The 25602-nt window shown below is 33.4% G+C and overlaps 1 protein-coding gene across 1 annotated transcript in view; it reads left to right on the top strand.

Moving 5' to 3' along the window:
* Window positions 1-25602, top strand: part of RYR3 (ryanodine receptor 3) — a 191404-nt gene that overhangs the window by 111537 nt on the left and 54265 nt on the right. The window contains exons 46-64 of the mRNA XM_010007742.1: window positions 549-669; window positions 2624-2793; window positions 3449-3669; window positions 5111-5201; window positions 6527-6667; window positions 8981-9144; window positions 9914-9992; window positions 11395-11484; window positions 13476-13625; window positions 15345-15407; window positions 15814-15889; window positions 16045-16168; window positions 19011-19126; window positions 19415-19482; window positions 20025-20146; window positions 22331-22380; window positions 22966-23026; window positions 24014-24252; window positions 25192-25273. Of these exons, the coding sequence (XP_010006044.1) occupies window positions 549-669; window positions 2624-2793; window positions 3449-3669; window positions 5111-5201; window positions 6527-6667; window positions 8981-9144; window positions 9914-9992; window positions 11395-11484; window positions 13476-13625; window positions 15345-15407; window positions 15814-15889; window positions 16045-16168; window positions 19011-19126; window positions 19415-19482; window positions 20025-20146; window positions 22331-22380; window positions 22966-23026; window positions 24014-24252; window positions 25192-25273 (2228 nt within the window). The remainder of the gene's footprint in view (window positions 1-548; window positions 670-2623; window positions 2794-3448; window positions 3670-5110; window positions 5202-6526; window positions 6668-8980; window positions 9145-9913; window positions 9993-11394; window positions 11485-13475; window positions 13626-15344; window positions 15408-15813; window positions 15890-16044; window positions 16169-19010; window positions 19127-19414; window positions 19483-20024; window positions 20147-22330; window positions 22381-22965; window positions 23027-24013; window positions 24253-25191; window positions 25274-25602) is intronic.

Below are 25602 nucleotides of genomic sequence, written 5' to 3'. Positions count from 1 at the left end.
ATAGTCGATTCATGTTAAGAAAATTACTGGAAGAGTTTTTCAGAGGCACAGGTTGTGAATATTTAATTTTTGCTAGAAGTTGAAAGGAATTGGTAGCCTCATTTTTGTTAATGTCTTTTGAAATTTCTACTGCACAGAAATACTAGAAAAATGCCTAGATACATCAAACAGATTTGTATCTGTTCATAGTATAAAGAGGCAACTTCAAAGCCTGGCACTGTAATGTCTGCAAGCAGTATCAGATATTTTCAGTTTCAGCACTTTAACTGATTGACTTAGGAACCTTATCCATGTCGGCTTGTTTGGTTTTTTTCTTGTGTTATTGCGAATTTACAATATTGTCTGATTATTGATATGGTAAAAAACCCAGGATGGATTAAAAATTAGGATCAGATGAAAATTGGCAGGTCCATTAGAGTGCTGGAATGAACTGAATTTCTGTGCATTTTTTCCAGTGTTTTTTAAAAATCGTATTAATATCAGTATTTTGAGGATTTTCTTCTTATGGCCTTTAGTAGTAAATTTCTTATTAACTTTTTTTCTAACAGCTTATTCAAAGTGGAAAAGGGGAAGCTATTCGGATCAGGTCAATCCTTCGATCTCTAGTACCAACTGAAGATTTGGTTGGAATTATAAGTATACCATTAAAGCTGTCAACAGTTAACAAAGGTAACCTCAATGCTTTTATTAGAGCAGTTCATCTTTTTATAAAATCATTTGACACATAAGCATTCACATGTAAAATAGAGCAGTTTTGTTAGAACTGAGTACAAGCAAAGAATTGTTATTCAGAATTTAATTAGATATGTATCAATTAGAGCTGCTCCAGTAGAGCCCATAGTTATTCCTGTGGAGCCAGAATGTAAGAATGTAAGAACTACTTTACAGGATCACACTAATGGGCTATTCATCCTGTCTCCAGCAGTGGCTGTAGAGAAAAATGGGTAAATTTGGGCTCAGTCTCTTTGTACTTCCTGCCCATTAATATCTGTGTCTGCACCTGGTGTCCAAGAATGTATATAATCTTCTTGAAATAATATCTGTATTCTCAAACTCCTGTGGCAATAAGTCCCAGAACTTCACTATTTGCTACGTAAAGAAATATTTTAAGGATCTCTTCTTTTTTAAAGTTATGCTATACTAATTTTAAACTGCCTTGAATTATAGTATTTTAGGATTTGGCATATAGCAGTTATTCACACACCTGGTCAGCTACATTAATAACTTCCTGAATTTCAGTTACATCTTTTCTCAGTTCTCATTTTACCAAACTGAAGAATCTCAGCTTTTCTTAGTCTGTCATCATAACAGCTTCATTGCCTGAATCATTTTAGTTGCCTTTCTGTATACCTCCACTGTCACTATTCTGCAATCCTGAGATAAGGAAGACAGCTTTGGGATGTACACAAGACATGAGCATGTAGTCCTGATAATGTGGGCACACAATATTCTGGTTTATGTATTAATTTTATGTTTATATAGCAGAAAAATGCATTTGTATTTTATACATCAGCCCTCTTTCATATTCTGAACAGCCCCATGAGACAGTTCCCAGTAACTTGTTGACTTATTTTATCTTTGCTACACATTGAGCTGACAGTTTCACAGAATTTCAGTGATGATCTTAGGATCTCTTGGTAATGTAAATTCCAAGTTCTGCAAATGTATTTGCTTAGAGTTGTTTGCATTGAAGTGCAGCTGTTTCTACTTTGCCCACTTAGTTTTGTTAATGACTTAACCATACAGAAGAATTTAGTGTTGTACACAGATGTTTAGGCTTCTTTGTTTGCTTCCTTCTCTGGGTCACTGATGACTCAGTATGGAGTCCTGTTTGTGCTTGTTTGATTAAAATGTTGCACATGCACATTGCATTTTAATTACCCTTCCTGTTTCTTGGGACTGTATTTTTTATTTCTTCCCTGGAATTTTAAGGGGAAGTGAAAACTAGACATACTCTCTTTGGGATAGTTGTGATCTGAAGATGCTCCTCAACACCTATTGTCTTTTCCCCAAATTCTAAAGATAAAGTTCTGCTCTGACCTCTAATGTTCAATCCTATCAGCTTGATTTCCTTTTTTTAAGCTGCAGGCTACTTCTGTACTTGTTCATCTTATCCCAAAAGAATTCCCTCTTTTATAATCACTCTTAAGACCCTCTTCTATACAAGATCATCTCAACCATCCTTTGAGACTCAGGATCTTTGCCAGGCCCCCCCCTTATGTGTTATTGTTGTCTTCCTCTTAGATTTTATTTTCTTTCTAGTCTAGTTTACATGAGACAAAAATTAAAATTTCTAACCTTCTTTGACTTCACAGTTACTATATCTTTTTAATATTTGCATTAATATTTATCTTTACCATGTAAACATTCTCCAGAATACAAATGATTCAGCTGGCATACTTCACCATTCATCCTTAAACTTTCATTTCAGCATGAAATATTAGTAAATTGCAAAATAATAGGGCTTTTGAAATAATAAAACCTTAGTATTCTTGTTCAGCACAGAAGAAAACAGAATGATTTAATTATATCACTGAACTTGTGATTTTACACATTAAATGTAATTGTGTTTCTTGTTTTATCAGTTATCTGCTATTAAAACTCACATTATATATTTGTGTAGATGGCACAGTAAATGAGCCAGACATGTCTGCAAATTTCTGTCCTGACCATAAAGCACCCATGGTACTCTTCTTGGACCGTGTCTATGGTATTGAGGACCAAAGCTTCCTCCTTCACCTACTGGAGGTTGGATTTTTACCAGATTTAAGAGCCTCTGCCTCTTTGGATACAGTAAGTATTTTACTATGAAGGTTAGGTGCAGTGGTTGAATATAGTGGCTCTGTAAGTGTAAGAAACATAATTTCAAATTAGAACGGCCTTTTTATATATATAAAAAATGGGAAGAAATCAGTTACTATTAATATATAGTGCTTAAGTCTGATCATATGCATTAAGTACCACCTTATGAAGCAGCCACTGTTGCTGTGCAATGTAGCTTAAAAACTTTTAACACAGGCTTACATCAATTATACAGTTATTATATTTGATATATTCTAATGGGCCTAAAGATTACTTTTGTTTAATTTGTGATTCTGAGAATAACACTGAAAATGTATGAAGAAATTAAATGAGATGAAAAGTGCTACTTAGTACTTCATGGATTTTGCCTACTTGTTTGAAGAAGGAAGTTGCATATACTTTTTTGCTCCTATTGGCTCATAGCATAGTGGAGCAAGAGATAGGAGACAAGTGGATGGCTTGAATTTTCCCAAGTGCAAAAAAATCTTTTGTCTGCTTGTGTATATTGGGAATATCATGTTAGCACCCAGCTGCTAAGTGGACTTAAGGAGTATTTCATTGTTTTGGTTATAGACTTTATATTTAGTAACCTTTATTCCATATGATACTAACAATCATTTACTACTTCTACATTTACTACATACAGGTTTCTCTAAGTACCACAGAGGCAGCTCTCGCACTAAATAGATATATTTGCTCAGCTGTGTTTCCATTACTCAAAAGATGTGCTCCCCTCTTTTCTGGAACGGAGCATCACGCCTCTCTGGTTGACTCCATGCTTCACACAATATATAGGTTATCCAAGGGGCGCTCCCTTACAAAAGCACAAAGAGACACTATTGAAGAATGCCTGCTTGCCATTTGCCAGTATGTATGATACCTTTGTACAAACTGATTTCTTTTGTACATTATATGTATTTTAATAGTTGATTTCTCGAACAAAGATTATTCTTGCATTAAATAAATGACCAGAGTATATTATGGGATATTTTTTTTTTTTTTCCTAAAGGGAAATAGATTTGATTTTTCTGTTACGGGTACTGCATTATACAAGCTGTCATGTCAATATGACCTTTATAGAGATACAAGATAAATTCTGCTTATTTGTAAAATTAAACTCCAGTAATTATAAAAAATGTTCTAGCAAGTCTCTGACAGTTAGTGTGTGTTGGGGATTTAAGGCATTAATGTGTTTCTATTTCTGATTGTGGTTTGAAGAACCTTAGCTGTAGTTTTAAGGGAAAAAAAAAAAAAAAAAAGACAAAAAACCCAAATAACACACACAAACCCCCCACCCAAACAACAATAAAAAAACCACGAAAAAACAAACAAAACCAAAAAACAACCAAAAAAACCCCACCAAATAAACCACAAAAAAATACTCCCCACTCTCCATATCCTGAAACTGATCCTAAAACTAAACTGATCATGGAACTTACATCAGGAATTGAAATGTAGATTTGCCAGCTGAATCATAATTCTTGATCTTTGTCACAAACTGTAGAGCTACTTGACTGGGCAGTAGACTGTGAAATTATTTACAGAGGGCACTTTCAGTTTGTGCATAGCACTGGACCCCTGCCAGAAAGAGAAAATAGTCAAAATGGAAAAGATTCAGAAAAGCCTAACAAGAGGGATATATGTAAGAAACATTTTTGCTCCTTTGGAACAGCTTAGTAGACCAGGAATTTCCATCCTGAAAAAGTGATAGCTGAGGGGGAGATATGAAAGGAGCATTTTCACATTGATTTTGAGTCCATAGATCATTGAAATTAAATAGCTAGAAAAGAAATATTTGGTAATTTAGTCCTTCTTCCAGCTGAGATTTATTTCTTATAAGAATAATAATAATGAATTTCCCAGATCAGTTGCAGCTTTTGCTTTTAGTTGTTGCTTATTAGTGTCATATCAGAAACCACTCTCTCAGGATAATATTCACTTTCTTTTGCTTAGACTTACTCCTCTGAAATTGTCTCCTTCATGTTCAAACACTCATTGAAAGGCCCTAAGTAAGAAAAAAAAAAGAACCCTTCCCTCTTCTGTCATATGCCACAATCATTTATGTTGTCTATTCACATAAGAGAGCTCAGAAGTAGCACATTTTTCCATGCTGTATCTTTTTATATGTAGAAGAGAGACAGTGAGATTCCATAAGCACCTACCATTGTTGTTTATTGTTTTGTTTGGGTTTTTAAAATACTTTTAATGAGTGATTTTAATTCCAATTTGAAAATTTATTTCAACTTTTATTTCATTTTCATTTAACTGCATTGTTTTTACTAAGAACTTCTTTTTAAAAAAATTATAGACACTTACGTCCATCTATGCTGCAACAGCTGTTGAGAAGGCTGGTTTTTGATGTGCCCCTACTCAATGAATACTGCAAAATGCCACTTAAGGTAAATGCTTTACTTTCTGTATATGTGTTCAATGTAAAACTTCATGATAATTTCTCATAATCTTTTAAAAACATAACAGGGTAATGTGAAGCAATGTGAAATTACTACTGATTTAAAGAGAACGTTATTGTTTTAAAAAGTCTTTCAAATTGAACATGATTATTATAGGTTTTGTGAAATCTTGCCTAAATCTTGACTTTTTCACTGCTTCAGCAAAGGAGTATTTGCAAGTATCAAATTATCTTGATAGGATGCATGGTCCAGGAATAAATTTTGAGTGAAGTCTACAAAGACTAGGATACAGTGAAGATAATTCAACTTTTCTTTTTGAGCCATCTTCTCCATCTTCTTATTCTGTAAATAGAGAATTACAATAGTGAGATGATAATTCAGCTTTACTTAGAATTTTTCTGTCAGGTTTGCCTCCTGTTCCTGTTGGGATAAAAGGACCTGATTTTAGGTTTGCAGATCTTTTAATGGCAAAATTGAAATTCTGTCATACTCTGAAGCAGAGCTGCCAGATTCAGAGACATATCAAGGAGCATTATTAATTGAGGAACAAAAGTGTGGTGAAGAGGGGGTGTTCAATTGTTTATTTTAGTGTTATTAGTACCCCTTCCTAAATAAAACTGCAGGGGAAAAAAAAATAATAATTAAAGATCTTAGTCTGATGCTAAAAGAAATTTTAGAATTTCTTATGGGATAGGAATTTTAAGTTCTTAAGAAGGAATCAATAGAAATTTGAAATTATGTGGAAAGTGCACCAATAATCATACACACTAGCTCTTTAACTGATTTTTTCCTGAACACAAGTTCTTTCCATAGGTTTTTCCAGAGATGAAAATATGTATAAAAGAGCATCCGCAGGTGCTTTTTGCAATGTTCTGAATAATAGAGGCCATCAACTATGCATGACAGAATTAAAATACATTTGAATTTGTAAAAGAGAATATATCATGTCCTGTTTTATACCCATTTCGTCATCTCTATTTTTAGCCTATGAGATAATCTGTTTTCAGTTGGTGACAATCTTGAAATTTTGTAATTTTACTACTTGCTGTCATCACTGAGAATCGCACAGCAACAATTGAGGATAATGCGTGCTTTATACTTTCACAACATAGGCTCCTTTGCTCTCCCAAATAGGAAAAGAAGAAAAAAAGGCCAATTTTATGAGCCACTAAAGCTGAAGAAACAGAAACAAATACATAACAATACAAAATAACTGCTAGAACAGATATTTACAATACAGACTTCACTAAGCAGTATGCTATTTTGTAAAATACCCATGTTTTACGTGCATTTTTATTTTCTTGAAAATCTAGCTTCTCACAAATCACTACGAGCAGTGCTGGAAATATTATTGTCTGCCTTCAGGAATGGGAAGCTATGGAATTGCAGCAGAAGAAGAATTACATTTAACTGAAAAACTTTTCTGGGGAATATTTGATTCTTTGTCTCATAAGGTAATGACTTGTAATTCACATTACAGTATGGGATGACTATAAAGGCATAACATCAATAATTTAGTGTGTCAAGTCAAAAAAATTCCTTTTTTAACAATTTTTTCACCTAATATGGGAGATATTGCAATGAATATTTCTACTGAAGTAACTTATTAATGATTGAATGCTGAATTTTGAAAATCTTTCAAAAATAATGAAATATCAAGTCTTTGTTTTGATATACCCATATAATCTTACACTAGTAATGAGGCAAACAGCTTGCTGCACTAACAAGTCAGTGTTGCCTCCTCTCCCATCTTAACTCTACTCAACTTTTAAAAATACTTATTACTGACATAAAATTAAAGTTAAGAAATGCATTCATGTGCTTGTCAAATTGTTGGTGTATGCACAGTAAATTCACATTGTCTCTTTTCAAAAATATGCTTGTATTGTGTTAGTTTTCTTGTTATTGCCCAGCTTAAGAAATACAGGACAACATTCTTAGAAATAAATATTTTTTTAATTTTCCTGTTCCAAAGTGTGATGTTAGGATTTTTGTAATGAAATCCTTTTTCTTTTTTTTCCAAGGAAGAAAAGTTACATTTCTCATAGGAGAAATGCCTTACAAAGTAAACACTTTTAAAACTTCATTGGACTCAAAAAAATCGTACTATGGGTTCTTCCTATGGAACAATAATACATTTTTTCATATCACTCTATTTATGTTCTGTTCTAATAAACAGATTTAGATGATTGCTTCTCTGGGTATTCTGATTTATAGTATGGAAATTATAATGGTGTCTGCATTATTCTAGAATGCTTTTTTAAACCTTGTTTGTATTTAGATTTAGTGACGTTTATCTCTCTCCTACTGCTGTCACAAAGTGCAAAGTGTCAGGAGGGTCTGAATGTAATGAAATGTTTTCAATTACTTTTTAGATTTTTATTGATAAATGAAGATTACCTGTTTCTACCAGTATTGGTGGCCTCCCATAATAGCAGTTCTGTTTTTCTGTAAATGATTGTTAGGGCAACGAAAGGACAGTCATGTAAATCTTTCGTGCTACAGTATTCTCCATTGTTATTTTCTACTGAGATATTTACAGACTTGGTATTTTCATGGCTTCCTGATGTTTAGTGGAAGCAATATACCCTGTGATCTCACTTGTTTTGTTTATGCCATTCACACTAAAGACTGATGCAACAAAATTAGAGGAAATTAAAGCCTCAAAATTGTAGCCATTTTTTAAGTATATCAATGTATACTTTCATCGTCATGTATTTATTTTCAGTTGACCTTAAGATTGTTCTTCAGCATTTTCTTGACACAAAGTGGTCATTCAGATTTATAGAAGCCTATAGTCTTTCTAACAATGAAGCAAGAGAAATATTTTGCAGTGTAAAATTTTTTTCATACATAGTTTTGATTGGTGTCTGTGTTGTAAACTCAGAAAGACACCCATACTATCTGAGCAAGACTTTATTAAGTAATTATAATAACATCAAACTCTTGCACTGTAGTGTTCATCAGTAAATCTTAAAGCATTTTACAGCTGTTTCATCATTCCCATTTTACAGATGGGGAATCTGAAAGTGAAGTGATTTTTTTTTCCTAAGCATATTATGAATGTTGTTTGAGAGCTGGAAGGAGAACCTGGGCCTACAGTGATCTGCTGTTGTTTTGTCTAGTACATGTTTTTATAATCCAGTGTGTAACAACGGAGCTTGAGTATGTTTCACAGGAAGTTACTAAGGATACATTCTTCAAATATAATCCATATTATATTTTTATATATCAAGTACTCTCCAGAACTATTTAGAAGGCCAATTTACTAGCTCACCTCTTAGCAAGATAATTCTGAAAAATAATGAACTGGTTTTGATGCAGTAAAACACGATTTTCTTTAACCAGTATGATTTAAACTGAAATAGATTAGGGGAAAGATGGGAGAAATTAGAATGGCTCTCGCAGTTCAGATAAGAACTAAGGCAGTATTTTACAGATAATCATACTTCTCTTAACTCTGCAAACAACCCTTGACCCTTTCTGTGTAGGCATCAGTGGCCCAAAGAAAAGCTTAGAGTCATACTTGCATTGTATACACCTATATAAGTGTTAGCGTACCCTTGAGCAGTCTTAAGAATGTATCTAGTTGATACCAAGAAAAATAGAAGTCATGCAGCAATAATTTTGCTCTATGTCTAATTTTTAAGTGTGCTATACTGTTTGTTTTCGTCTTCTAATATTTGTTCATATGGCTGCTTGGTTCTCACTAACACTTTGCATGTTTTTCTATTGCATTTTCCAACCAGTTCCTATCTCTCCTGCAGAAGTATGATCCAGAGCTCTTTCGAATGGCTTTGCCATGTCTAAGTGCTATAGCTGGTGCTTTGCCCCCTGATTATTTAGATGTACGAATTAGGTCAACTTTGGAAAAGCAGACTTCTCTGGATCCAGAAGGAAATTTTGATCCCAAGCCTGTAAGCACAGCAAAGTGAGTAATATTATTCATAGTGATAACCTTTCCTTAAATATTTTAATGCTATTCCTTATTAACTTTTTTTTTTCCTCTGTAGGAGGAGATGGCTGGTGACTGACTTTTTAGTATTAGTACCTTTCAGAAGTAGCATAGGGATTTTTGCTTATTCCTGCCAAATACTTCAGTCTAACATATCCTCTGTACCAGACATAAAACTTAATATTCTCTCTCAGCACTGTACAAATATTTTCACACTATATCTGCAGAGTGCATAGTAAATTCTATGCTTAATATGTACCCTATTACCTAAGAATTCAAATATTTGGGATATATACACTTGTAATACAATTGATGCTGTCATTTTTAGAGTGTGTTTATGACAAGTGGTATAAGATTATAACAATCTGGAAAGTGACTGTTACCCAAGTTTTATAAAAACCTTAATTTAGTTTTGAGAATTGGTCAACAGCAAACTGATATGAGTAAAATAAGAATTACCAAGAAAAATACCTGTAGATTATGGTGAAGGTTTTGGGGTTTTCTCATTGTGATTTCAGTTGCTAATAGGTGCATCTATTACGTATTTGAAGATTCCTTGTAAACGCTATTATAGCTCTGCTCTGTTTTGAGGCATTTCTTCTAAAGAAAAATGGAATTGCAAGGGCAAAGATCTTACCTTTATCTGGAGGGGAGGCATTTTGATCAGTATTATCTTATACTTTTTTTTCATAAATCAGACTGCAGTAACTTACAACTGAATGACCATACATCCCTTTGTTTACAGCCTTGTAATTCCTGAAAAGCTGGAGTATATTGTCAGCAAGTATGCTGAACATTCCCATGACAAATGGGCCTTTGATAAGGTAGGAATTATTTTAAGACTGGGAACTGTAAGAAAAAGACTAGTAAATATTACTTGGGATGCATATAGAAATTAAAACTGGACAGGTAGACTGATAGGCTCTTGTTCAGAGTGCATTCATGTCTGTATGTTTCTCTAGGGCCATGTGGAAGAAACCTTTTGCTCAAGAAAATGCATTTAAATTTAGCACTTTTTCAAAGTGGTCAGCATGTATTAGGAGAAAGAGTTGAGGTGAATGAAAAAGGGGCAATTGCTTGGTTTGGTTTTTGGTTTTGTTTGCTTTTTGTTTTGTTTTGTGTTTTTTTTAAAGTAAGAATATATAGATCTTAATTTTACCTGACATTTATGGTTTTTTACTGGGAGTCAGAGGTTCAGTTTTATTGCAGCAGCTCTATGATCTAAGAGAGCACTTGGGAAGACTAATGTCTCTCTTTTATTTCAGAAAATGTAGTTACAGCTTTTCCTTCTTTTTAGCTTTAAGAAAGCTGTTATGTATTGATTTCCTTTAGAATTTTCCAAGTGCTCTGTCACTGTTTTTAGTTTGTGTTTCACTATTTCAGAAAAGCTGTACAAGACAATATATTCTGTGTTAGTTTTTTATATCTTTTTGATGCTACAGTGAAACATAAAGGTCTTTTCAGTGTTTCATTTTGCAAATTGAATTTAATGTTCATAAATAGAAGTTTTACAGTTAAATCTGAGCAAAATGAAGTTTGATGGAGTTATTGGAGTTTTTGATTACTATATTACAAGTGTTTGGATATGAGTAACTCATTCAAGGCAAGTATGGATTTTAAACTGCTTTCATTCAAAGAGAAAAATAGAGGGGGAGTAATTTATTATTAAAATTAATTGCAAATTAATAGCAATTTTATGGAACAATTTCATTGAAATAGGAATTATGTGGTTGGGTGGGGCTAGGTTTGCAAATTTTCAGAGAAAAGTATATATATTTCTGGATGTGTAAATATACACACATTAATCTCAAACCACAAATTTCAATTGTTTCAATTTAAGGTTAGGGATTCATAAAAGTTATGTTATTTAGTGCTTTATCTATTAATGTTGCATTTGCTTTTCTGTGTTGCTGACTTCAGCCTCCCAGAGAACAGAGATACTTTTTTGACCTTAGCCAGTACCATCTGAACGCATGAGGCTGAAAGGGGCCAATGTTTTTGAAGCTCGGAACTGGTTACATGAGACCTACTACTTATAAATGACATCTTTTCTGCCTAGGTCATATTTTGTTCCAATGCATCCACAGATGGACACATGCTCTTTTAACAGAAATTGCTCTGGCACTGAGTAGCTAATGGAGTATATTAGCAGTTCAATATGACAAACTTAACTGTCCAATTTGCCGTTCTGTGTTGTTCTTATCTTAGTAAATTTATTTTTTTCAGACTAATAGTGGTTGGAAATATGGTGTTTCACTGGACGAAAATACAAAGACTCACCCATTAATAAGACCTTTCAAAACTTTAACTGAAAAGGTAATAGGGGAAATTTCATCTGCATTAATACAAAATAGATTGGTTTGTGTAGTTGCAAAAGTCCATGTCAAATATTTGCTGTAATTCTTAGAGTTAAGAGTAGCAACATCTGTATGCTGAAGTGGTTGTTCAGTGAATCTTACACAGAAACTTTTAGGATTTGTTAGGCAGTCTTCATAGGCCTGGGCCAATTTGTATTCAAAGTATCAATAGCACAGGGTTTACAGGACTTCATGGAAGAGGAATGACTGCTAGCAGCTCCTGGATTTTATATGAAAGTATAATGTATGTCTCTGAAGGAATTTTGTCTTCAAGAAAGATAGTAAAAAAATTTAATTAAAGCGTTGGAGAAGCTTCCTTTGAAAATGGGGAAAAACATTTAAACTATTTTGAATGCATTTTTCATTTGAATTTCTGGACCAGGCATGAATGTCTTCTAATTGTCAGAAAAGTAAACTTAATTTCAATTCTGTTACATGTTTTTGCAGTGATTCATTAGGTGATGCAAATAAGTTAGCTCCATTTGGCCATCTTGTCACAGTTTTAACGCTGGGTGGGCAATTAAACAAACATCAGATGCTCTCAATTAATCCCCCTCTGCCTTCCCAGAAAGAGAAAGAGAATAAGGGAGAGAGACTTACGAGTTGGAAACTAAATTACACAGCTTCAATGAAACAATAGTTATAAAAAAGAAAAATATTAAATACATACAAATATGTACAAAACAACTACGGAGTCCCTCTCTGCCCCCAAACCTCAGGCTGCAGACGTACGGCTTGGGAAGGAGGCGTGGGTATCAAGCTGTGTCCTTCCTTGCGACTTCAGCACCCTCTAGCTAATTTCCATGTCGACAAGACAAGCCACTGTTTTGCGCCAAAGTTCATATCTAACGCCACAAGCTTGTACTTCAACAATGTTGAGACATCTTGATGCCACAAGGTTAGCTTCTCATAGGGATGGAATACTTCATTTGGTCAATTTTGGGTCACCTGTCTCTGCTCTTCCCCACAGGAGAGTGGCAGGTATGATCCTCTTCTCATTGCTTTTGTTTCTGGAGCATAAGATGTCTTTCAGAAGCAAGCAGTGGCCCCATTCATAAACATTGAGCCTTATCAGTCCTAGAAGCAGACACTGACTGAAAAATAGGCTGTTGACTTCAGCAAGTGCAGTTACTTCGAAGAGACTTAGCTGAATAAGTAGGGATTCCAAAGATTTAATTTCTTAAGGTTTGTAATTTGCTTTGAAATCTTTGGAGAGGAGATAAGAAATTTTTTGTTTGTTCAGCAGTCCAAAGAGAATTTTCTGAATTGTCTCGGGTTAGAACTTTTAACCCTAAAAATCAGGTCTTTCCATAAAAACAGTCATGTTAAGAAACTGTCATAAAAATTCTTATTTACATAAGAATTGAAATGCTTTTATGAGGCTGATTTAAGAAGTTTAATATGACATAGTCAGAATCTTCTTTTCTACAACTATTCAGATTTTTTGTAACACCTTTACTGGAATATAAGCGATTTCCTAATTCTTTATTCATGGCTGTATTTATATGAAGAAGTGTATCAATCAGAAGTGTTCTGTATCTGTGAATGGATATAAATCTAGGAAGACTACCAAAAGGTCTCATGCTGATGTGTTTAAAAATATACATACTCGTCAAACTAATTTCATAGTACTTTTAGTGCCATCAGTTTTTCATTATTTTGGGATGGAGGAATCAATGGATAAATTTCCAGATACAAACTCACTTGAGTGCTGTTAGTTTGTAAGACATATCTCAGCAATAAATGCCACTGAGAATAAAACCAAAGAGTAAGAATTGTATTTTAAAGTTTCTTTCTCATTTGAAGAGAACAATATCATGTCTTTAGATATAACATACAAGTTTTGTTTACTTTGATAGCCTGTGACAATTTATAAAGTAAGACAGAATCTTTTATTGAATTTTTGCTACTTACTAAATGCAGAGCAATTTTACATTATTTTCTTCACAGGAAAAGGAAATTTATCGTTGGCCTGCCAGAGAATCACTGAAAACCATGTTGGCCATGGGATGGAGCCTAGAAAGGACCAAGGAAGGAGTAGAAACAATAATACACCAACGCGAAAATGAAAAGCTCCGCAACATGTCTCAGTCTAGCCAGGTAAGGTGGAATTGCTTAAATTTAGAAAGCAAAAGGCTTGTTTCATAATTGAATAAGTAATTTTACAAGTTTCTGTTAATTTTATATTCTTTTAATGAAAATAAACTTTTAATGTTACAGTTCTGAGATTGGAAGTGATGTCGCTATAATAAAAAGTGTACAATAACACTAAGAAAAGGATTGCAAAATAACAACTTTTAAGACAGTATGACCATCAGAGATCATATCTATTCATGTTCTCAGAGGACCTGAGGAGAGTTTTCATGTAGTAATTCAAAGTATACATGGCAGAGTATTTAAGCCCTTTAGTTTTTATTAAGTAAATCTATTCATTTTCCTTTTGGTCGAACAGAAGAGCCTGAAATGGGCTTTTGTCAAAATTATAATTATGACAGACAAGTAAGACTGTGTATTTAATACTTTTGGTTCAGTCTAGAGGCAAAATTGCAGATAATTTTATAATACCTAGCATTTTCATGTGACATAGACTATTTTTTAAATTAAAAAAAACTTTTTTTTTGTAATAGCATGTTAAGACTGCTGCTTGATATATTGGTGTTTTGGAGGGAGGAAAGCTGCTTAAAATTATGATAGATGTTGGGGAATTTTTCTTGAGGTGACTTAAACACACATTTTTGCTTAAATATAGAGAGATTTAATGAGCAATAGGTATGACAAAGTCCTATCACCATACATAGTTCTGCAAGGATGGTGCAAAGATGTGTCATGAGCTGATTCCGTATTACACTTGTGATCCTGCTCTGGCAAGGAGGTTGGACTAGATGAGCTTTCAAGATCCCTTCCAGCCCCTAAGATTCTGTGATTCTGTGATACTTGTAGCAGCACTGATCCTGTGAGCATCAGGCACCTTGAATGTGTGTTGGGTTCATTCCCCAGCATCAGTTTTGCTTACCAAAAGTGGCCCCTGAGCACTCTGTTATAAGACAATACTTTAGCATTTCTCATCTCTTCACCAAACTTCCTTCCCTTACAGGGAGTCCTGGTGTCTCTGGTATCTCTTCTTCCAGCCAGTTTAACCAGTTCTATGGTTGGGCCTTCTTGCCCAAGAAGAGTCATGATAAAGACATGATTGAGTAGAGGATTTCAACACATGCTTAACTTCAGTACATTATTGAAATCATTGATTAGGTGTGACTGTTCACTTTTAACATGCACCTTATAGGTTTGTTGCACTAGACCTTTCATACTTTAGACACTTAAAGACTGCAGAAATATATCAGACTTCTACTTTTTCTTAGTTTGTACATTCCACAAGACAATAACTTATTTTAGCTTTGTGTTGTGATGCTTTGTCTTTAATATATAGTTCATTCAGGCTATCGCCACACTGTTCTGTCATGTTTTGAAGGCACATCTTGTATGCCTCATGGTTGGTCTCCTCTCTTAGGCTCATACTCCATAGCAACTTGCCATCTGTTGCAAGTAAAGAGATATGAGTATCCGAGGCAACTTTCTTTATTCTACATGAGCAGATGTCTTCCATTAATCATCTTGTGTGTCTTCAGCACATTGCAAAAAAAAAAAAAAAAAAAAAAAAAAAAAAAGGGGGGGGGGGGGGGGAGCAGTTTCTACAGTAAAGTTTTAAAAATGTGAATGATGTTACTGTAATCAGATCAACAACAGAGATATTGTAGTTAATATTTGATTCTTCTATCTGAAATGCTTTTATCTAAAAATAATCCTACTTTTTTCCTGCAGGGAAACGGATATAGCCCGGCACCACTTGATCTCTCTAATGTGGTGCTTTCTAGGGAGCTTCAGGTTTGTATTTGTGCTTTGCATACATTGTGCTAAAAAAAATTAACATATTTACTTTTTATTATTAATGACTTGAATTTTGTTATGTTTTATGAGTATATTTATGACTGTGGTTATGATATTGTAGAAAGGTGCGTGCCGTATTGTTGACGTGTTGAAAGAAGAAATTTCTGTTGTTCATCCCATTGTTGCTTCCTGACTTGTTAGAAATAGTTATCATGAAGCCCTGAAATGGGCTGCGAACAGCATGTGTTCAAAGATGAGCTGGATGTAGAAATGACACTTAACTGTCATGTTTCTTTACCACAACAGTGTAGACTTTACTGAAGACTGTAAAATTACGTAGAATTACAGAATTTTTAATTATCAGCTTTTAATTTTGCATCTTGTTTTTCTGATTATAATGTAGGGAATGGTAGAGGTAATGGCAGAAAACTACCATAATATATGGGCCAAAAAGAAGAAAATGGAGTTGGAAAGCAAAGGTAAGCCAGAATCCTGTGAACCACACAAAAAAAAAAAGACAAGGAAAGTGAGGGAGAATAAAAAGTCAGAAGACATAGTGAGACAATCAAAATTGAATAATTCCTTTTCATAGTTGAAGTGAAAGAAATCTTACAGTTCTTTCAATTTACTAAAGGTGGGGGTAGTCATCCTTTATTGGTACCTTACGACACATTGACAGCCAAGGAGAAACTACGGGACCGAGAGAAGGCGCAAGAGCTGTTTAAATTCCTTCAGGTCAATGGTATCATCATATCTCGGTAAGTTGCATGTTTTTCTGAGATCCTTGCTTACTTATTATAGCGGGTTTGACTAGGTGACCTTTAGAGGTCCCTTCCATCCCATACTCTATGATTCTATTAGAACAGAGCTCTAAATACACATTCCTGCATTACTACAGAGAAAAATTCCCTCCCACCACATATGCAGACTCTCAGCCTGAAAATAAAATGTAGATACACCACCAAACATTTTTATACCATCTTTAATCACTTTAGACCCACTGAATAAGAAAAGCAGGTTTAGTTCCTGCAAATGTATGCTCCTTTGAAACACTTGTGGAATTACTCAAATAGTTTCAATTTCTCTTTGCAGCAGCATCTATTTGGGTTTGGAAGACAATGTTTTCAGTATTAACTAATGTGACAAGTCAACTTGAGAAAGCCTGTTCAAACTATTTACCGTATAGACAAAGAGTTTGCAGTAATTGTATCAGGGTGGATCAAGATTATCCTCTTCTCAGTGTTTTCTTCAGATTAGTATGTGCATATTTTATGTATATATAATATCTTTTCAAGTATTTATTGCAATTATCATATTTCCAGAATGTCATTCTTAAAAACATTGGACTAGTCATTAAACCATGGAAATTCTTTAGAATTGGAATCATACAGGCAGTACAGTGTGTGTAGTTACATGTACTATCTGTCTCTGTTCTGACGTTTCCTCATCTTTCTTTGTTGAGAGCAATTTAAAGCAATTTTGGGTGTTTATGACATTCAGACTAATCTCTCAGGCCTTACTCAAGCATATATTAGAAATGACATGGTATTTTGTTAAGTACCATTAAAACTCTAGAAGATATTTCGATGTTGCCTTTGTTATTTAACAAAACTACTAATGTCTTTCAATAATTAGGAAAGTACATGCAAACTCTTAGAGACAGAGTATGTATTAACACAGAAAGAGAATACTTACACTGATGTCACTGAAAATACAGAAAAATTCTTAGTTGCATTATCCTCGGTGAGAGTGAGGCAACAGGAGATACCTGTCCACCGTATAGCTGTTAGTACAACTAAGAATTTGATTGCACATGATACATCAACTAAGAGAAGGTCATAAAAATACATAAACTAGGACTCTTCAGATCAAATTTTTGTCTTTTTTTTTTTTTTTTTTTTTAAATGAAGCTGTAAGATAGGAGATTAGAGTTGCTATATGTTTACGTGTAAAATGAGATTGAAATGGCATTGAAAGTATATTTGAAAACAGCATAAATAAAATATTTATAGAGTTATGTGACTTGAAAAAGAACAAGAAAATATCCCTGTTCACGTTCTGGAAGATAAGACAGAATGCATCCTTCAAAAATTTGTGGAATAAACCCTTAGCAATAAATAGTAGTCTGGCTACCTTTCAAAGGAACTCTAATGGACTCAAGGAACTCAAAGGACTCTGACAGAACTCTTGTGACGTTGAGCAACAGTAAACTGAAAGTCCTATACCTGGGATAGAATAACCCTAGGAATGGGGAAATTGAGCTTGATGGCATCTATCAAAACCACTTTGAATTCTGCAAGTTGAATGTGAATGAGGGTGTGCCCTCCTGACGAAGGCTGACTTCAGTCAAGGCTGTATTAGGAAGTCTAGTCTGCAGGTTGATGGACGTGATTTTTTCTACTTCTGTTTTGAAATTATGAAACCGTATCAGGAGTATGTTGTCCAGTTTTTGGTTCACCAGTGCTAAGGAAGACACTGATAAAAGAGTTAATCAAGTGGAGGGCTTCCAAGATACTTTGGGAATTGGCACACATGTCATGCTAGGAGACAGTCTGAGGAGAGGCTAAATTTTTTCAGTATTAAAACAGAAGGCTACAATGAGATTTTACCACTGTCTTCAACTACTTAATGCAAGATTATAGAGACAATGAGGTCAAACACTCCTCAAGGTAACAAGTTGTTACAAGGCAAAGTCCAAGTGGATTTATGAAGATTATTGGATGAGGTTCTAAGGAACCTGATCTAACTTTGGATTTGGCTTTGCTTTTAGATGAGGCTTGGATCAGATGACTTTCAAAGGTTCAGAGAACTTTCCTTCCAATCTAAATTTTTCCATAATCCTAAAGAATTTTAGAATTTTAGTAAGGTAGATTTCATTTGTAGATAAGATAAAATCTAATATTTTAAATCTAGGCATGGGTAACCATACATCTTTTTATTCCTCTTTAATAACTTGCATTCACTAGCCTTCATTTAGGTAATGAATTTATCTCAAAGAAGAAATGATGCCTCTCGAGAAGATATTGTGTACTGTTAAAAATTTCAAAATTCAAATTTCAAATTCAAATACTTTGTGTAGTATAGTAGCTTGTTATTGCATTTAGGTTTTCATTTAGTAGCTTGAGTTATTTTGGTATCAGTGTTTCATAAAATATAAAGGCAAAAATAAAGTTTAATAATTAATTATAGAACGTAGTACCTAGACTGCTTATGTAAAGCTGTAATGGTTGAGTTATTAAACATTTGGCACTTTAATCTACCAATAGTAAAAAATGAGTGACAAATGCATTGCTTTGTTAGATTTAAATGTACGATGGCTTCATTTTTGCAATAGCTCTCTGAAAGCCTTAACCTAAAAAATATATATATATTTGGATACTTTAATCCAAAGCTATTGTGCCTCTTAGAGAAACTCAAACTGATTTTAACATTTCTTGCTATCGAGTTGATAACTAAAAGTTGCTATGAAAGGTAATTTTCTCATTCTTATGAAAGTGTACCATAATTTAAAACAATAACGAACAGAATGCTTCATCGTACTGTCATAGTTTGTACTGCTATTGTCATCAACACTATTTAACTCAATGCTTTCTGAAATAGAGGTCTGAATGACATGGAATTGGATGCTTCATCCATGGAAAAGAGGTTTGCCTTTAAGTTTCTGAAGAAAATTTTAAAATATGTTGATTCTGCTCAAGAGTTTATTGCACATTTGGGTAAGCTGAAGATTTTAGTTTGAAAAAAATAAAATTGTTGGTTTTTTGTTTTTTTATTGATATGTTTAAATTTGTAGCAACCACTATTTTTACCACATATGAGAAACTCAAATTCTGTCTTTTAATTCGCAGATTGAATTCTTGCACATGTATAGCTAGCTAAACTGTTTGTGCTGTTCTATTTGCATTTCAGCAAAACTAAGTTTGCAAGGCTATATAAAAGAGCAGTTGTGTTATTTATTATTATACCATTTCTAATTTGTGTCTGCCTTGACTGTATCCCTGCAGAAGCCATTGTAACCAGTGGAAAAACTGAAAAATCGCCTCATGACCAAGAAATAAAATTCTTTGCCAAAGTAAGTGATTTATTATTTCAAACAATGTACATGTATATTCCTTTATCCAGAACATGGAAATGTGTAATGTCAATCTGCTTTTCAGTTAATAGAAATATATCTGTATGACATTTTTTCATGGTAGGTATTCAATAAAATGTTAATGTGTATTTCAAAATATCATTAAAAATATTTGAATATATTTGCTGGATTCAAGTATTCAAAATATTTAAACAGATCTGCGTCTTCATGAGAAGGAACACAGAAATTACAAGGCAACTTATTTATTACATGTGAGCAATGCTGTCACTGAACATACAAATTGTTTCTGAAAATGTTTGCCTCCTATCACTGAAGTGTATAGTATGACTTAATTAACTGCTTATTATGTATGTAATTTTAAGGTAAGATTTAAGGTTTTACTTTATATGATTTTTTTTTTGTCTGAAACAAGAAAATACAACTTATAAAATTCTTCAAATGACCATTGACCAATCCGTGCATCGCTGCTACATTTACCATTGTGCTCTGTTAAAAATACATTTTGTATCTCTATTTCTTAGGTGCTTTTACCATTAGTGGATCAGTACTTTACAAATCATTGCCTCTACTTCCTGTCTTCTCCAACAAAAACACTCAGTAGCAGTGGATATGCATCAAATAAGGAAAAGGAAATGGTAGCAAAGTAAGTAGAAAATTAAGATATAAATGGAGGGTTCCTTCTAGATAAATAAAGGTCTCCTGTTTGGTTGAAAAGTAAGACAGTTCAAAAGCTCAGTTTTCTGACCCAGAAAGTGAATAGTTTACTCTATATCAGGGTGGCAGTGAGTGAATAGAATTCCTCATGTCAGTATTCTTTATGATATAAGTAAATAATTTAGTATGTATACTAAATAATATATATTAATATACACAATTGTGGATTGTAACATCAAAAAACATTAATAAATTAATCTGTGAACAATGAAACGAATAAAACTTCTTTCTGATAGGTTAGTTTCATTGTTGATGACAGTTTCTGGTTGAAACATCCCACTGTTGGGTCATTTGAATGATCTTATCTTTTAAGTTTCAGGTAACAAAAAATATGCAAATACCATGTTGCAGATGCACAAAAATTTAAGGAATTTTTAATTTTTTAGACACTTGTCCTGCTTCAGATTTGATTAGAATCAGCTATTTGACTCAGTTATTTTAGAAAATGAAATTTAAAAAGACATTTGCCTTTTAGTTGGTAATGTGTTAGCTTTACGAAAATATGAAATTAATTTTTCTACTTTTAACATTTAAAATTTGATATTTAATTTTTTTGATCTATTAATGTCATCACATGTTTTTGCTAGTTTTGTTCTACTGCTTAAAGATGTGCAGTCAGTTATTTTATTTGGAAAATTTTCTATCTTAATCTTTCAAACTAGATTTTACTCTTATGCTTCCTTACTTTAACTGTCAGTTTCTCAAATTTCTTTTGCTTTTCTTCACTATGTGGACCACCAGAGTTGACTGTTTTTTCCAATGGAAGAGTAGATAGTAAATTTTGAAAGCAATGGTTACTTACTCATTGTTATATAAGATCAAGAATACCCTTGAACTTCCTAGATTCAATTCTTCCGTTTTTCTTCCAAATTGTTTTTACATTTCTCAGAGTTGTTATTACCTATTGGTTTCCATCTTCTAGGTGGGTGATAAACCTTATATAGCAGTTGCCTATAAGAATGGGTGTTAAATTCCTAAGAGTGTGCTTTACTGAGCTTTCAGATATAATATATATAAATGTGCAAGACAGACCTCCAGTAGCTGGAGAAGTCAGCTCAAGTTCAGAAGGATTAAGTTTAATTTAATTTTAATTTCATGCTGCTTCTCCAAATGCTCCTATTACTCCCCTAAACCCAGTCAATTCAGCTAGAAAGATGCTTGCTAAGATTGTACAAAATGCTTTTAGGAAGTTCCATGAATGAAGTTTGATACCTAGTCTGCAAATCTGCTATTATAAATTCAGAAATATCTTGAAATTATATGTCCATTCTTCATTAAGAAAAGGGACTATCAGTTATTTTCATATTATAAGTGTCATATTTCCTTACTATAGTGAGAATAACAAGGATAATCTGTTGTTAGTAAGAGATCATACCATTCCTAGGGTATATTTGCTTCATTTTGCTATGTCCTAATTCTGTTTCTAAACCATAACAAAGATGATTTACAAGTCTGCCTTGATATCTCTGTTTTTAGAAGTTAAAGTAGCCCCTTCAATCTTTAGAGTTGGTGATTTTTCCTGTTTCTTAATTATCCTATTATTTTGAGAGATAGGTTAGATATGCAAGTTTCTGACATACTTGACAGAAACTTTTCTACTCAGTATGTATTTCAGCATCACTCTTAACATGGTCTGTGACTAAATACAGATGTATTTATTTACAAAGGGTACCTTCACAAATTGTTGTAAATAGTATGAAGATCTGTAACTTTTGTTTCCTGCAGAATGCCAAGTAAACACTAAAATATTACTTAGTTTTTCTTGTTCTTAGAAAAAATAAATCTTATTCAGAAATAATAGCCATAAAGCTTGACTCAACCATATAATATGCAATTGTTGGAAACCACTGTAATGAGAAGCAAGTTTCACACTTCAAGTCGTCTTTGAAGCAAAGCTTAGAAAAGGAGATAATCCATAAGCTTCAAAAAGTTATTCTGCTTAACATAGCTATTTGACTAACTGTTATCACTTTGTATGATTCAAGATACACTTTCCAGGAACTATGTTGTGTTTTCTCTTTCATATTCCTACTACTCTTTACCTCATTTTCAAAATAAATCTTTAATCTTTGTCTTGTCTTGTGTTGCTCTTTCTGTTCTTTTTCTGCTTTAGCCTATTCTGCAAACTAGCTGCTCTTGTCAGACATAGGATCTCACTTTTTGGTAAGTTGTTAAGAAAGATCGTGATAAAGTTTAAAATATAAAAAGTGTATTAACATTGTTCTGTCTTACCTGAAGCTTTTCACAAAGTGTAGGCAAAATTCTATAAAATTATGCATAAACTTCCAGTACAACTGGTAAGTGCACTGGACGTGGCTCTGAAGCTAACAGTTGATAGAATATGTAAAGTGTTGGAGCAGGAAGAAACAGCAGCTTCTAGGATTTTCACATTCCTTTAAAAAAAAAATCACACCTTTGTAGTTGCTTCTAGCTTTTCAAAAGTCATCTGATACTAATTGTTTTGATTTCAGTCATCCTACTGTTGGATTCTATAATTTCTCAACAGGCATGGGAGATACAGGGAAAAATAACATAGCTTTCTCAAAGGTATTGGTAAGAACATTATAAAAGAAAGACACTACAAGATATGAAGTTCAGAATATTGCAGGGTCAGGTGATGAAAGTGAGCCACAATTAGACATCAGTTACTCTTTTTAGTTCTTATACATCTCCAATGACATTTTGGATTATTAGTTTGTCCTACATTTTCTATAATGTTGAGCTCTCACAGTATCTCTTTCTAACCAGGTAGTGATTCTGCTACAATGGTGAACTGCCTGCACATCTTAGCTCAGTCTCTTGACACACGGTAAGTTTGCAACATTTGTCCCAACTATAAACTATGACAGAGCTTTATACAAGCAGTTGGATTGTTTCTATATATTTTTTTATTATTATTATTCCTTATTTGTCATTAATTATATCAGCAGTATCAGTAATTCAGATCTCAACCAAAGGGTTTTTCTGTTTGATGCCTGTCATTCAAACACTAAAGACTTTTGTCTCCCTTTCCAAGGGCATCTGAAGACTTTATTGGAAGACATAAATCACACAAACTTTGGAATTGCAAGTACTGATACCTGAAGCTATTGAGACAGTTTAGTGCATATTGGAAAATCTGGCATTAAAAGTATACAGAATGTATTAATATGTGGGCATAGTTACATTTACTATTGAAATGCTTATGTAGATTTAAAGAGAGGCCAGGCTAGTTTTCTAATTTTAGCAGTTTTCTGGCCTGGTTATGTTGTACATCAGCCTGAAAATTAACTCATTGTGAATAGCAATACTGGAAATCTTCATTAAGAGGTTGGAAAGATTGCCAAAAAATGAAGGAATAAGATTGTGATCCTGCTATTACAGTTGCCTTTTCTAGATGTAAGGGTCTTTGAAGATATGTAAGAATTTATCCTGACTTACAGACCAAGTTTCTGTGGCTCCCATAAATATTTACAGGTTAAGAGTTATTTTTCTTGACCATACTGTGCAAAGGAGCCTTCTCACCAACAGTGACATTTGCTGAGAAGGCATCATCTTACTTGAAATCAGTTCACAAAAACTTGAAAGACAAGACTGAGAAAACAAGGTTTTTTGTTGCTATAATTTTGTATTAAATACTCCAAGCTAATTGTAGCTTATACTATTGCACAGATGTAAATGTCCTTTTCAGTTCATAATGGCACTGATATATGTGTGTGCCTTCAAAGACTAATAAATGTAACTAATGTGTACATATATAGCTATACAACTACTAAAGATCAAGGCAAAGTTAATATTTTTCCCTTATATTTTTCAGAACTGTTATGAAATCAGGATCTGAGCTTGTTAAAGCTGGATTGCGTGCCTTTTTTGAAAATGCAGCTGAAGACCTGGAAAAAACTTCAGAAAATCTTAAACTTGGAAAATTTACCCATTCACGAACACAAATCAAGGGTGTTTCACAGAATATCAATTATACTACGGTGGCATTGTTGCCAATCTTGACATCAATTTTTGAACATATTTCACAGCACCAGTTTGGAATTGATTTACTTCGTACGTTTTCTATTTTGTTTTGAGGTTTATTGTGCTATAACAATACAAACACTGTTTAGTAATGATTGTATGAATTCAAAGGATGACATTCTGTTTTCAATAACACACACATTTTTCCAGCATTAAATCTGATGTAACTGCACAGTAGCTAATTTCTATTGTATATTTGAGAATAATACTCAGTAAGTTTCCAATTAGTTATGTGCAATATTTCTCCTAACATTCAGAGAAAGAAATTAAAATTTCCCCTTCAGTGCTCTTTTACCAAACTGGATGAGACTACTTTCCTATATAAAATGAAATTATGCTTTTTTATTGCATATTTTAGTTTATTAGATTAAAGGAGACAATTCATTAATCCCCGTGTGTTATTTCTTACATTTGAAAATTACTTTAGTTCTTTTAATTTAATTTTTCCTTATTTTAGCATAATTTAGTTTAAAATTACTGAAAAGCCTCCTGGAGATTCAGCAATATGCTGTTCTAGAATTGTGTATATCTTGGGGTCACCACAGTTCCAAAGTAGAAGATAATTAAAAGACTGATAGCCATGAAATAGTTGTTTTTTTAAAAAAAAAAAGGTGGGGATCACTGAGAATAATGTTTGGGGGATTAGATACACAGACGGATGTGGTTTGGTTTAGAATTGCACTCTGCAACTGTGATAATGTGTAATATCTTATTAGCAAGTATCTGCTGGCCTCTTGGAATGTCTGGAGATCTGATAGGATTTGGAATGGATGTAGATGACAGACAAGGCCTCAGAGCAATTGAAGATAAGTAAGATATGTTAAGTATTGGTAGCCTAGAGCGTTCAGTGTTGCATATGCTAAAAGTTTTAGACACAGTTTATCAGATTGTGTAAAATAGGTGTTTAATATTTGGAAAGTAGTCCTTAATTGAATAAATACTGATAATCTACTTCTTATTTCCCTCTAGTGGGTGATGTACAAGTTTCATGTTACCGAATTCTTTGTAGCCTCTATTCCCTTGGGACTGGGAAGAACATCTATGTGGAAAGGTATTGAGTGAAAAACACAGCATGTAAAATTTTATCTTCCTTATAAGTGTGTTGTTTAGGTAATAAAGCAAAGGGATGAAAGGTGATGCTGAAACAATGGGAAGTAGTCATCTATATATTAGAGTTCAATTCCACACAGACAAAACCAAACCAAATCAAAACAAACAAAAAAACCAAACACAGGCAAAAAAACCAAAAGCAACAACAAAAAACAAATAAACAAACAAACCAAAACAAAAATCCAAAACAAAACAAGAAACCAACCCAAAACTAAAGAAAGGCAAACAACTCATTCCACATATGGCAGAGTTTACTTTTTCCATAGGGAA

This window comes from Chaetura pelagica, unplaced genomic scaffold, assembly GCF_000747805.2.
Source record: "Chaetura pelagica isolate M959 unplaced genomic scaffold, ChaPel_1.0 scaffold70, whole genome shotgun sequence".
Lineage (NCBI taxonomy): Eukaryota > Metazoa > Chordata > Aves > Apodiformes > Apodidae > Chaetura > Chaetura pelagica.
Note: the sequence above shows the minus strand (reverse complement) of the source record. Positions and strands in the feature narration are given on the sequence as shown.